This window comes from Xiphias gladius, chromosome 15 (assembly GCF_016859285.1).
Source record: "Xiphias gladius isolate SHS-SW01 ecotype Sanya breed wild chromosome 15, ASM1685928v1, whole genome shotgun sequence".
NCBI classification, from domain to species: Eukaryota; Metazoa; Chordata; class Actinopteri; order Istiophoriformes; family Xiphiidae; genus Xiphias; species Xiphias gladius.
In genome coordinates, this window is record NC_053414.1 from 29892091 (window position 1) to 29906896 (window position 14806).

General features: G+C 40.4%; 1 protein-coding gene across 2 annotated transcripts in view; it reads left to right on the plus strand.

The window, feature by feature from the left end:
• The window catches only part of sh3pxd2aa (SH3 and PX domains 2Aa), a 100165-nt gene that overhangs the window by 49791 nt on the left and 35568 nt on the right, over positions 1–14806 (plus strand). For both annotated transcript variants that reach the window (XM_040147486.1, XM_040147487.1), the window contains exon 6: positions 4222–4247. In XM_040147486.1, coding sequence (XP_040003420.1) covers positions 4222–4247 — 26 coding nt within the window. The remainder of the gene's footprint in view (positions 1–4221; positions 4248–14806) is intronic.

A 14806-nucleotide genomic window follows, 5' to 3' on the forward strand; every position in this document is an offset into this window, starting at 1 on the left:
CCTCACCTTCCCACCTTCTCTCTGTATTTTGCCCAACTCTTCTCCTCCTTTGCCACCTAATGCTTAGCAGATGCCTCCAAAACCGTACCTCTAAAAATAAAGCCAAAAATAGCCAGCTGCACTCCTGCTGGCATGTCCTCATGTAATGTTAAATGCGGCTTAGCTAATAAGCTAAATATCTCTCTTTGTTTTTACTTTATTAGAAATAATGTCTGTTCTTGTTCAAAAATATATTTTGGAGCTAATTAGCTGCTACTGTAATTAGCTGCTACTATAATTAGCTGTTGGTTTCTAGCATTGCTAATGGCTAGTGACTAATATTTGCCTCCTGAGCTGTTTTAGTGGGCTAATGCTTAGATGCCATGTAGGCATGTTGTTCTAAAGCCCTTTGTGAATGATTAATGCTAACATCCACCCACACGTGACACAAGCTAAACTTTACTTTGACCTGCTGTCCAAGACAACAGTAAAGGCACATGCTATTGATCCAATTAGCAGTCACTCTGTGTCAGGATTAACAAAAGGCTTCAACAGCTGTATCTTTTGTGACTGTGTCTGATCATTTATCAAAAACAATTAACCTCAGAGAATCAAACATGGCACAGCTTTGCTTTAGGCCTTCACGAAAGTGAGTACAAAGTACTTTTCATGTTGCTGCTGTTTTCCACCAAACAAAACTCATTCATTGGCCCCTGTCCTCACCTCCTTGATAAGTTACAAACAGCCATTTCCAGGTCCCACACCTATACCTATTTTATTGTCACTCTGTGTGTATTTTAAAACTATGTTTGCAGTTTGGCTGATGGAAAGGCAGTCCTTCTACACATTGCGTTACTTGTATTTTGGTTAACTGTCGTGTGCATATATACAGAGATTAAAGTTTTCTGTCAGTACGACGGTAATCAGTCAGCTGGATTCCAGGGAGGCCATGTATGAGATCAGTTTAGATCCGAAGGGAAAAAAAGCGAGGGGAGTCGGGTTTTATGGGACTCGGGAATCGTGCTACCAGGTGATTCATGTTAGCTAGCATGGACACGCTTTTATTGATGAAAGGCTCCAATGTATCGGAGATTGATAAAGCTGTCAAAAATAAATGGAGATGGGCTTGGCTCTGTGAAACAGGGGAGAATGGCAAGTCTTTTGTTCGTTGTGCTAAAAAATCAAACAGCCAGGTCTGTTTTTGCTTGGTGTGCAACAAGAGAAAGTAGCCTAAGGATGTAATGATTTTTTTTAACTTGTTTAGCAGGTGTTGAGGGATGAGGGTGGGTATAGGCTGTTGGTCTTTTCCTCAGCTGCATAAGCTTTTTTTTTTTTTTTTTACATGAAATCCTATGGAAAGTGAATGCATGGTGGAAAATAATGGCAACTCTAAGAAGGCAGTGCGGCAACTGCTTTTTCCAAAAAAAAGAAGAAAAAACAAGCCAGACAGTGTGTACATGCCCTAATGTGGGGCTCTCATCTGTAATAGTTTCATAAATTGTAGATGGGGAATATGACTTGGCCTGAAAAACAAATTTAGATTTTTTTTTTTTTTTTTTCTTTGCTTTAATCCCTGTATATACTTTGAGCAGGCTTTTCCCTTTATTCACGCCAGATTCCGTACCATTTATGAACCTCTGAAAAAAAAAAAACATTATAAATAGTAAATATAGTGAAAAATATATAAAATGTTACATTATTTCATTGCTATTTGTCCTTCTCCTCACTTTGTAGTGTTTGTAAATCAGGCGGCCATCCAGGTTTATAAAGGGTCAAATGGTGCTAGCTGCTTTGTTTGCTTGTTGCTGTAAAGGCTGTGATGGAAGCCTCTTTACCAGATGACCTGACTGCCTGTTGCCCTTTTAAGTATTAAACTGGGGTGGACCCGAACAAAAACATAGATGAAAGCTACAGGTTCAATGCACAGTCGTAATTTATGTTGGGACATGAAATGAATGAAAAGAAACACAGGGAATTAATAGGAGTCTTCCTGATAAGATAGGCTTCTATGACTGAGGAACTAATTGTGTTATGTTCCAAAATAACTGTTTATTTTGTGACATGAAAGTAAGACTTGCTCTGGAATAAAATTTAAGGTTAAACCTATTTTTATTCCTTAGTTTATCTAATTTTTGACACTGCGCTAGAGCTAGCAAAAAAAAATTAGAGTCGGCAAGAGAAGTGGACTGGGCGAATGGAAATGTGTACACAGCAGTTTACATTCCCTGGAAATGTAAAACATTCCCTTGTGCCTTAGGGCATCTGTAATGCCACAAGCCTAGAGTAAAAAGGGCAAACATCCTGGCAAATATCCTGCCAAATCTGAGGCTTGGTCTGTCCACAGCATAATTTCCACTGAGACACATCCAGACACTCGGCAGCACAACTCTCTGAAAGTCATAGGCAGTTGACTTGAATATTATCCATTCCACATGTATTAGAAGTCATGTGTCTAGAATGGCTCGAGATGGATGGGATGAGGCAAGGGGTCAAGTCCCGCTCTCTGTGTCCCACTTTGGTGACAATGAAGCATTTTCTAGTTTGCTAGCACACAGTAATCTTGGTGGGGAGGTTGGTATAAAGGCTTTATTCATCTGCTGTGGCCAGTCACAAAGAGACAGATACATTAGATCACAGGGGAAGGGATGAAGGGATCGAGAAAAAGAGAGGAAGAAAAAGCATAGTGACACTAAAAAAACTGGAGCTGTTCAATGAGACATGGATTTAACTCATGCATGTGTGCTGTCCTGTCCGTCTGCCCTTACACTTTCTTGTCAAGCACTTGTGTACAGGTATCTGTGTGTATTCATGTTCACCGCAGCGTACATGTCAGTGTATTTCCTTATTAGCTTGACGTTTTCATTAACCTCATGCAGTGAGAGGGCATTACCTTGAATACATGCTATGCTGCCCTGAACAGTTTCTGCTCTCCTGGTGCTGCAGTATAATCTTCTGGGCCTATTTGCTCTGCACTATATCTGACAAGATGAGAAGTCCCTCATTAAAGAAATGGGCTGTTTCACAGGGGCCAGCAAGGTCAGCTGTCCCTATCAAGGATGCTCTTGCAGATGCGTTGTTGATTCTGAATCTAAGGGGAACAATGATGACCATTTACATCCACAGACATGCTTGTGGGCACTTTATACAAACACACGTGTGCCTATATACACCTACTTACCTCACATGCATCCCTCTCTTACCCTGAAATGTACCAACATCCATCAGCTACAATCTGGTACACCTCTTGAAAATGAGTCATGTTGTTATCACTCATCAAGAAACCACTACACCTTCTGGTCTCTATATCCTTTGTTGCTGTCTGGGGGTTGATGTTACTGTTGGTTATTTTTAAACAAAACAGGGTATTTCACATGGGAGAGAAGGCTTTCAGTGGGATTCAGCTCTTCACTACAGCATTGTGCTTTAGTCTTATTGCTCTGCCTGTGTCTGATTTTAAACTGTACTGCAGCAGGATGACGTGGCTAAATATGAGGTGAGGGTTTTGATTAGCCCTTGGGAAAACTGAAAAGGACACAGTGATTGTTCATACTGCAAGAGAAAAAGACTGAGAGGAGGTAGGAAGAAAGGGAGTGAAAATGAGGAGTGACGATGGACAGATTGTCATGCCTGCGTTTCTATAAATAGCACATTCTGTCTTTACCTGATCTCTTCCTCCCTCTATCTTTTTTAACCCAAATGCCACACTGCCTGAGACCGAAAGTTACTATTGTCAAGGGCAGAAGCCCGCTCAGCACAGCAAACCTCACACACAACTCTGTGTCACCCCCATCTTTAGCTTAGCCTTGTGGCATAATCCCATTAGAATCCATTAAGGAAGGCAACTTAAACTGATCCTCCCTCTTTCAAATGCGGGGAGAGGTTGCCTTCTTCTCTGACAGAGTGAAGAGAAGAGGGAGGGAGGAGGAGAACAAGTAAAGGAAGAGGATGCTGGTGCCATTCTAGAGTCACATGACTAATTTATGTCTGTTGCAGGGAGTATGGGCAGCTGGCCAAAGTCATCCCTCCCTCTATATCCATCCTTCACACTGTCTCTCTCTCTTCCTCAAACACATGCATTTGTTAGTGTGCCGATGCATGCATGTGTTTTTATGTGTGTTCAGTTGCCAGTTTTTGGCCATTTAGGAGTATCTGAATTCTCATGAAGTGACTGTATGCTTTGTTGTTGACAGAGTGACATCTGCTGTCACTAACCATGTCCCTCTTGTGTTGTTTCTCCCTCAGGGATTATGGCTCCAAGCGCAAGTCCGGTAAGTCATCTGTTTTCACTATCTTTCCCTAAACTAACTTCATGCTCCTTTCTTTTTTCTACTTGTTGCTCTTAATAAAATGCTCCTTAGGATGCAAAGGGGGAAGTTACCCTGAATAACTTACGACTCCTAAACCCTCCTCAATGACTTGCCTGTTATCTATGTGATGTGAATGCATGGTTTGTTTACTTGTCCTGCTGTGGGACGCTGACTTACTGTTGACTGTGTTTTGGGGTGGGTTCAAAAAACTGTCAATCAAAAGCTTTGCAGTCCAGGGTGGGGTCTCAGAATTGCCTGATAATGCTTTGGGATGTCAAAATAGTTAAACATCCCTTTGAGGGAAAGTATTATTCTCTGTTGTGGCAGTCACGATGTTTGAAAGGATACTTAGCCTCTTGAGTCTTCAACTGAAGTTCTATACATAGGTTTTTGTATGATACGTGTAGGAAGAAAGGAAGAAGGATTTTCCTCTATTAAGATGCTTTTGAAGGTCCTGTACTTCTAAGGGGCTTTGGTTTTATCCTGATCTGTGTGGTCTAATTTTCTGGGACTTAAGGGGTAAACAAAAGCTGTAACACATCCACTGGATACCACTATATTCAATAGAATATAGAGTTAAAAACATCAAATCATAGATGGGTCCTGGACTAGTTCCACTGTATCCAACATGTGGTGCAGGCCAACAAGCCACAAAACAACTGGCTTGTTTGATTGTAATATTATTCATCCATTCCTTACAGTCACAGATTTTTAGCCTCATTAGCCATCTTAGTAAATGTATGGCTCTTAGAGGGTATTAGCTACAGTCTAGCTGCTTAACAAACGCGTGGGCACATGTGACTCAGTAATATATGCATCTTGGAACCCTGTTTGTTTAGGGCTAGATAGACTGAGGAAATGTTAAATATCAGTCATACCTCTTATGAATTACTGAAGAGAAAATACAGGAAATAGCCTGTGGTTAATGGAGAATATGGTTTTCCTGCTACAGATGTCCTAAAGACTACTTTGTCTTGATATTTAAGTAGCTTAAATATTGTCTTTGAGAATGGAAATATATTGAGATAGGTTTTGGTAATGAGTAGGCAGCAGTGCAAAGCAGCCCCCTGTTGCAGCCCCTTGATTTTTACCTCATTCATTAAAAAGTTTTGAGTAAGGTCAAGGTGATTCCTCCAAGTAAACAACTTTAAATTGATGGTGAGTTTATTTTTGGACTAAAGCACAGGCACCCTGTGACCCTCCCGCGACAAATTGGTTTGTTGTAGCCCCGAGAAAGCTCACTACCAATTCAGTTATATATACATACCTCAAAGTGATTTTATTCCTCGGAAAATGATTGCTTCTTGAGATAAGACAGCTTGTGGTTTTTTCTCCTCATCCCCTTAGTGTACCGTATTAGGGAAGTTTGAAACTGTTGGCTTTTGTAGCCTTTGCGTTAGCAGACCTAAATCGTTAGGCTGTTGCCCAGTTAGATACCACTCCACTGACCAAGTGATCTCAGCTACGACCTCAAGTAACACAAAGTCAGTCAGTGCAGTAAGAGGGTGTCTGTATTTCTATCTTTAAACCTTTGGACAGCTACATAACAATTGCAATTTGTCAATTAATGGAGCCTGAAGGAACACTCCCTTATTGAAGGGGAGGTTGTCAGTGTTAGTCTTTTTTATTTATATATTTAGAGGTGGTGACTGTTGCATGAAGTAGATTACACCCCATAGCTATCCTAAAAGAAAGATGATGGTTTTTTCTTTGTACTGCTGCTTTTAGTGTAAATCCCTGAGATACCATTACAACCCCTTCACTATCCACTAATCACAGGAAACAGAGTATCTACTAGTTGTGGTTACTCCTATTCATTTTCTACTATATGATCATAGCTGTTAGCGTGGAGTGAAGTCTTGTTTTTCCTTTCACTGTTCACTGTTGTTAAAACTGTGTCCACTCCAGTCAGTACTTCTCTTCAATATTTTATATGACTTTTATATGATCAATCTTAATTTTTATATTATGAGATATAATTTTACATGTGAGTATACAGAGTAAACAAAAGAGGGACAACCCATTACTGAGCTTTAGCGGTGTTCGTGATCAGTGTAGTTTTGAACCTTAGACAGAGCCAGGCTAGCTGTTTTCCTGTACTTTCAAACTATATGCTAATCTAGGCCAATTGCGTCCCCACCTCAACTCCGTAATGCACAAGTATGGAGCTAATATCAGTCTTCTCATCTAACCCTCGGCGAGAAATCAAATAAGTGTACTTTCTAAAATGTTGAACTGTTTCTTTAAGTTACTTTTAGTGGTGTTTCTTTATTTTGACTGCTTGGCCATGATGACCTTTGTTGCCTTCAACATCTACCCTCCTCTTATTTTGTTAATTCCAAACAAATTATCGAAGCAGCTGGAAATGTGAAACGCATCACTTCCATTGCACCAGAGCACTTTTCTCCAGAAACATAGGATTTTTGGAACATTATATGTAACCTCGGTTTTGCTGACTCACTATTGTGTAATATCAAGTCCGTAATAGAGAGGAGCAAAGTGGACAAACATGTAACAGATGAGTATGTTCTGGTGAACAAGCATTGTTCCTGGTTCAAGTCCTTCCAGGATCCCTTGTTACATGTCTTCTTCACCCAATAATTAAAAGGAAATAGGACTTTAAAAGATGAGCATTTGTTTGTTTTTTTTTGGCCTCCTGACAGAAAACACTGATTCATCATACTTAAAGTTAGCGGGGGAAAAAGACATGTCAGACATGTTTTTTTTTAAAGTAGAGTCAGGTCCAGGGAGTTTCAGGGGTCACAGCTCTCTAGTACTCCCCTGCTCTGCAGAGTGCAGATGGCGCTCATACTCCTCCATGTGAGGGCCAGATTTAGAGGGATAGAGGAGGGTGCTGTTTGGGCTGCAGAGGCCACAGGGGGGTGAGACTGTCAGACAAGCACTTGTTTGTTTATGTGGCACAGTGGATAAGATTTCAAACTGATGTCGGAATGGCTAGGTGATTTACTTGGAGGAGGGAGGAGGGCTGTGTCGTTACGCCTGTGTGTATATGTGTGTTAGTGTTTTTACAGGTGTATGCTTAATGGACAAGGGTAGTTTGTGTGTGTGTACATATCAGTTAAGCTGTCAGTGCTAATTAGGATTTTAGAGCCAGGCTGTTGTTTGTACCATCAGGAGCTCCTCTGTCAATAGACAGATTTATATGACACTTACATCCTCCATTACATGCCTCCATATAAGAACCCATACGAATAAAACCCTTTTCTACGTTGACTTTTACACATTTACCATCACACTGAGCACTTAATTGCAGCAATAATAATTTCAGATCACTCTTATCAATATTGAAGATACAGTAAAGTGAGTATTGATTTAGGCAGAAAAATTATAATTGTCTTTTCTAGCTTTATAGCCACGAGGCATAGCAATCTCAATATGACAGTATGAGCAGTCATACCCCTTCTGGGGCCCGACAATGTTGTATCTCGCTGGCTCGTTCAAAGCAAAAACTACTGTGCAGGATGAGTCAGAGTAAAGAAGCAGTGAAGCTGAGAGTGAGAGAACAGGAAAAAGAGAGTGTTTGGATAGCTCAGAATTGACGGTGCTCACTGTGGAACAGATATGGCCTATGATTTGACCCCACCCTGTAGTGAGCACCCACGCCTTGTCACTCTCTCAGCTGGGACTGGCAACTGTTTGTTATTGCTAACGGCTTTTATTTTGCTTGCATTGTGTCACGGCTAACACAGAGGGCCCATCACCCATTACTCCCCCTGCCACACTGTTTGCACACAAATGTCATTTGTCACCAGAAAACGCTTGTCACACGGTCAGAGATGAATTGTTTCGTCTATGTTTTTCTCTCCTCTTCTTGCTAAACAATGTATCAATACTAGTTAACGTCAGCCTATGGTTTGACATTGTTAGTGCTGGTGTCACGACTGTCGGATCAATACTGGTTAGCTGCGATTTTTTATTGGTCGCCTTTGTCTTTGTGCAAGGTGACAAGGGTTTATCATTTGGACTCCTGACTGTGTGTCTTTCTTTGTGGTGGCAGCTTTAGCTTGTTGCATGAAGGATTTCAGGGACTGCCATCCTGAGGTTGGATCTTCTGTCAGGATTTTATTTTTAAGGTTCTAATCCTGCTTTCTTATTGTTTTTTGAAAGGGGTGAGTGTGGGGTTTACAAGTACACAATTTTGATGCTTAATATCTCATAATGCTGTTTCTAAATTACCTCAAACCTAGTTTGGCATTACTTCTTACTTATCAGCTTACATGTGCACACATACCGGTACCTTCAGTCAGCTAATTTCAGCAAATTTATCAGCCTGGCTGATTGATTGGTCTGTCTATAAACATGGTTCCTGGTAAACTTGTTAACATTGTGTCATTGTTATTGTTTGCATTTAGCTCAAAATACCAAAGTGCTGTAGCCTCTTCATCTTGTTGATAAGTCAGTTGTGCCCTCATATTACTAGGCATTCCCTCAAAAAAACTTATTTGTACCTCAATATATTTAATTTGGTCCCTCAAATTAGGAATTTATGCACATTGTCGTGCGATCATGGAAGTCCCTTGACTGGACATGGTGAAGATGTATTGCTGCCACTCACAAGAGAGAGGGTTTTCTAGAGCTAATTTTAGAGCTTAACGACTTACTTCAAGGGAACAAACCAGGCTACGTCTAAAAAGCGACATGGAGATTCAGCGTAGCATTTGGTTTGAAACATCTGAAAGGAAGTTTGGGATTTGGTGGCACTATAACAAAATCGGGGAGTGTCTTGAGGTTTCAGCATCAACTAGTTCATGTGATTTACAGAGCTTCAAAAAGGCCACAGACATTAAATTATGCTGAACAGCCTCAACAGATACTGCACTTCTTACAGTCCTCAGGACACAAGTCTTAGTCTGTTGATAGACTGTGTTTTGTTGGGGGGGGGGGTGATGTCATTAGTCGATAGTAAAACAAGATAAATGGCTAATAAGCCCCTCCAATTCAAACCTAAAAAGCAGGACTTTACAGATGCCATTTTTCACCTTCCCTAGGCCCTTAATTGCAGGGTAATGTAGACATTTGGGGTCAGAATTCCAGAAGGATTATACACAGCAGCAAAGCGACAGAGAAAACACTGCTGTTTCTGCTGGTTTGTGGCGTCATCAACCAAACCTGAAAGGAATTAAGCATCTGTATATGTGTGTTTGTATGGAGGGGGGTGGTGAGTTAGCACAGAGGACCAAGAGTGGAGAGGAGAGGTAATAACAATCAGATGTTGAGCGCTACACTGAGAGCAGGCGGGTGGGTAATAATCACGGTAGGGCGTTAGTGAGCAGGGTTTGACCCTGGAACCAGCCCATATTTCTCCCTCTGGGGGCACCATCAATCCAGCAAAGTTCCCGAGGCTCTGGTGGATAGTGAGAGGGGATTTGGCTTTTATTATCTCACGTGAGTCAATGGAGAGGAGCTGTTGGCGTCTCAGCGGGGGTAGAGCTCACCAGGATCCGGTACAGAATGCTGGTCATAAAGTATAAAAACCTGCTCTCTTCAAAAGAAAGTTGAAAGTTGATTATTTAGGAGACAGCCCTCTTTTCAGATTGATGACTGTTAATTTTGAAAATCTGGCATGAGATTTGATTGTTTTCATGTACCCTAGAGCAATAAAGTGAGAGGAACTTGGAAAAAGCCATAAACCTTCAATTTGAGTGCGAATGAAACCCGGAGTTACAAGGTCTGTTTTCAAAAACTTCGTCCATTTACATCAACCATTTCCGTTTGACTTCATCTATATTTTAATGAATATAGTAACTTTAATATATGGATTATTGTACATGCAGAGAAAATTTGTCAATGATTTGTAGACAACAACTTTGAGTTAGACTTAGCAAATACATCACAGTTGTACATTGAACTGGGCTGTAGTTAATCAAAAGCAATTAAAAGAAGGGAAAAGTAAGATGTTGTTGACATTGAATACATGGTCTCTTTGGATGAGAACAATTTGTATAGGCTTTTTCAACCTTTTGATACCATTTTAGAAAAGATATTTAATGTGATAAATAGGGCATTGTGGTGTTGGGCATTTTCAGTATTGATACCCTAGTTTGGGGAACATAAACACGTTATAACCCTTTTTACCCTTCTTTCCCATCAGCCTCAGATGTAGCTTGTATTTATTGCTAAATTGCAAATGTTAGCATGTTAACATGCCAAACTGAGATCGTTAACTTGGTAAACATTATACCTGTTAAACATAAGCATTTTAGCATTGTCATTAAGAGCATGTTTGCAAGCAAAGTTAGCATTTAGTTCAGAGCGCTGCTGTGCCTTAGTATAGACTCACAAAGCCACTAGCATTGCTGTAGACACCCTAACCTTAACCAAGATGCTCTTATTGCCTAAATTTGACCAAAAAGGACTCTGGATCTGAGCCCCAGTCTCTTGTGTGACAGTCGTACGCTTTTTTGTGCTGTCCACTCCAACTACCTCCTAGCAACTCTGCTGAAGTTAATAAATTTAGTAATTAATTCATTCAAAAAATTAATTGCCTCTGTACATAATCCAGCCGGCAATGATCTTTCCTACATAACATATTTGCTGAGGCAGTTTAGTTGTACTGAAATGTAATTTCTGTGAGACAACATTGTTTTTTCATGCAATTGCTTTCAGTGTAATGCTACTTTCTGCAGCTATTATAGGTTCTTAAATTCTATAGAATTTCATAAATACAATTTGTGAGATGTAGTTATGGTGTGTTTGGCCTCTTTGCCCTTGGGTCACTCTGCTTGAAAAATGTTTGAAAGAGAACCTCTCATTTCACCTGTTTGTACTACAAAAATTCATATGCATCTGCAGATATTTAAGTAAATGATCTTATGCCTATGAAGATAAAATGCTATTGGGCTGAGCCATTTTCACTGATGTCCACATTAAATAAGTTGATGCTAAAAACAATGTTAAAACCAAATACAGACATGCATGATAATGGACATTTCTTGTAGTGTGTTTTGCAATATATTTTTTCAACTCTAGTGTAGTCTTGTAGAGGACATTCCTGCTTATTCTCAGTAGCTTGCCCTGCCCAAGTCCTGGATTTCAGTTCTTTCATATTGTTATGGCCATTTTCTCAGGCAGTGCTGCAGACCTACTGCTGGCCGACGACAGCCAGACACTAAAATATTATTTTGTTCTGATTGATCTAAAATCAAGCTTCAAATCATGGCTTCTTGAAAATGACTTCCCTTGATATGTATCAGGGCAGCCTCTGAATTTTAGCTTGCACCCAATATCTTTCGTCAACCAACCCTTCTGTCCCTGTCTTCTCTGATGCATGGCGTTTAATTTCCTGGTTGAGGCTGAGATGTTTTTTTGAAGACGGGGGATGGGCAGTCAGGAATGACTTTAGAAGGGGCTGATGGCAACTTGAGATAGAGGGATGGAGAAAAATATGAAGAGATGAAGGAGAGGGAAGCATGGGTAGAAAGTGTCTTGCAGTCTGAGGGAGGAGGGTTTGATTAAGAGATTAGAAACGGAAGAGGTGTTTTTTATGTACAGTACCCAAAAATTTGCCAGTTTCTTGCCATCAGATTCACTGCATTCACTTCAGTATGGATAAAACAATGAGCTTAAAACACAGGCCATGACTTTGTGTATCATTCCCTGATGAGTAGGCCCCAGCTTTGGACCCAGTGCTAAATTTGCAGGAGTCTAAAAGTCTAAAGGTGTGCTCTACCATACTTTTACTTCTGCATGCTGTCAAACTGAATAATCTCTCTCTGCTTCTCTTCTTCTGCAGTATGGATGTACGGCTTTACAGACAGCCCGAGGAAAGAGGCCTCAGGTAGCCTTGTGTGTCTATGTCAACATGTTGAAAATGCATGCACTACTGTGCTTGTGCGAGAGTGACATGCCAGCTGCATCCCTTTAGGCTTTTCAGTTTATTTCTTTTCACACTTCGGCTTTCTCTCGACATCTGCTTTGCATGTGCTGTCATCATCCTCTCCTTCCACCCATCTGCTCCAATTCAGCCTCTCCTTCTTTGCCGTCTGTCCATCTATCTCTGCAGACCTGGTTGGCCAACACAACAGCTGGGCACGATGCCAGAGGGCCAGAATGTGGACTTTTGGTCTACATGTGGGGAAGTGCCTTAGGCTGAAATGAGGTGTCAGGTCTGGTTCTTTAGTTTTGTCCTCAACATGGTTTTAAATCACTACCTGTGACCTCATTCAACTTTGGGTGTATAGTGATGATGAGTCAAGAGACAAGTGGAAATGAAATTGTCTCTATTGCAAATAAACATTCCAGCAAAGAACATTCTTTTCCTGTAGATATAAACACACACTTTCACACAAATACAATCACAGATTTGCCCATCTGGTGAACATTTCACCAGTGTTCTCTTAGACATTTAACTGTAATAGAGGCATTGCTGGGAAAAGACACAGATATGTTGTTTCCTTCCATTAGAACTATCAGTGTATCATTACGAGTTAGGAACAATAAAGATACATCACACTTTGAACAGAGTTTGCCACCAAAAAAAAGACCACAGTTTTGGTGTTTAGAACTTGGAAAAAGTTTACAACACTCCCATAATTTCAACAAGAAATGTTTTTCAGTAAAAGATTTGGAATATGGAAGGCGGAACTTTAACAGTTCATCAAGATGCATGGTATTTTTCAACAAGTTGTGGCTGCCATTACAACTGCATAGAGATTTGAAATGGCTGGATCTGTGCTGCTTTATTATCTCAGGCTGACTTCGACTGCTCTCTTCACATAGGCTGCTTACATTCTCAGCAATATGTTCCTTTTCTGTATTTCCCCTCCTGGGAGAATGCTAAAGAAAGACAGAGATGAATACCAAAGCTCACCCTATGGGGAAGTAAGGTTATGGGCATTCACTGGTGCTCCCTGACTGTTTATTTGAGTTACAACATGTAGAGATGCATAATTATATTTCAAGCACTGTGCAAATGCTTTAGCCTACTTTTTATTTTTCTGAGCTGCTTAAATGCATGAGTGTACTGCAACCTCTCTCATTCTCATAAAAATATTACACGGCCACAGAGAATATATAGTATTTAGCTGCATGTATTCTAAGTTATTCCCTTATCTTGTGCTTATTTGAGTCTCAGACGAGCAACTTTCTTGTGAGCCGCATTGTAAACAGTAACAGACTTAATCTTGGTCTTGACTGGTTCTAAGCTATGGAGATCTTTTCTTAGATCTTAGCGAACAGCATAATCTAACCTGCTGGATATGCACTGCCTAACTCCTACAGTGCAATTTATGTTCAAGGTTTAATCCCATTAACAAAATGACAAACAGGCTGACTGGTGAGAATTTACAACCTCAGATGCAGTCATAAGCAGGCAGGATGAGAGATATGCTGACAAAGCGTGATAATTACTTTTTTTCTCAGCCATGGTAATTAGGCAGAGCTTTTTTTGCTCATCAGAGACCCCACATGATTTATGGAATGTATTGTGCTACTGCCCTTTTCCCTTCGTGTATGATGTATAGTGTCTTTTTTTTAACATTACATGTAGCATCTTTCACATCTCTTTGCTAAAATGTGTCTGTGTATGTCTGATAGGGTCCAGCAGTTAGCCAAATTCGATACTTTTCCAGCCTAACTTCATCTCTGCTCTCCCGCCTCTGTCTAAACATCTGATCCAATCTTTGAAAATTTACAGAAGACTTTCTACTAAGCTTGCTGCTGCAAATGGAAGCCAGTGTTAAAAAACACACTGCAGGTCACCTTAGTTATTGGACATGGTCCTTTCATTTGTATTTTGGAGATGCTCGATTGATCGTCAACATTGTTGCTTCCATTACGAGAAAGGTTCATGGCAGCAAAGGGGTGTTTGCCAGGGATGGGCCTCCTTCTGATTGCAACCATACGGTCAGTGTGATGATGGTATGACTTAGCTGTCAAGATTTGACTTTGGTGACAACATATTGCAGTATATGTATAGGTGCACATATATAAGCTTTGTATGCTCTGTTGATGAACATGGGGTGTCATTTTAAAAGTAGATATCCAGCATTTTAAAGATTCAGCTCAACTTCCCAGGGAATTGCGTTCATTAAGACAAAACTGCCATTGTTGATATTTATTGCCAATGCATCCAAAGTTAAATTTGGTGGATGGATGTGTAAACACATTCTTCCTTGACAGCTGAGACCAGGGTTCACACCTTGACTCAGACAAGCAGTTAATGCTAGCTTTTTTAAAGGGAGAGTTGAACATTATTTCAGCTTTCTTTCTGAGAATTAGATTAGAAGACAGGACGCGGTTTAAGTCTGGATGCAGGGGAAAACAGCTAGCCTTGGTCTGTCCAAAATTGAAAATTATGCCTACCAATGCCTATACAGTGAAAAAAGAAATTTTCTTTATCTATATATGTGTATATCTGTCCGCCCAGCACTTCTGTGCAATGTGTCTGGCTATAGTGCAGGTTTCCAGGCCTGATGGTACCACACCTAGCAACCTCAATGTGCCCATAATAGAATGACTGTTCTCACTTGTGAAAAGAACACGTGTATTTTCCAAAATGT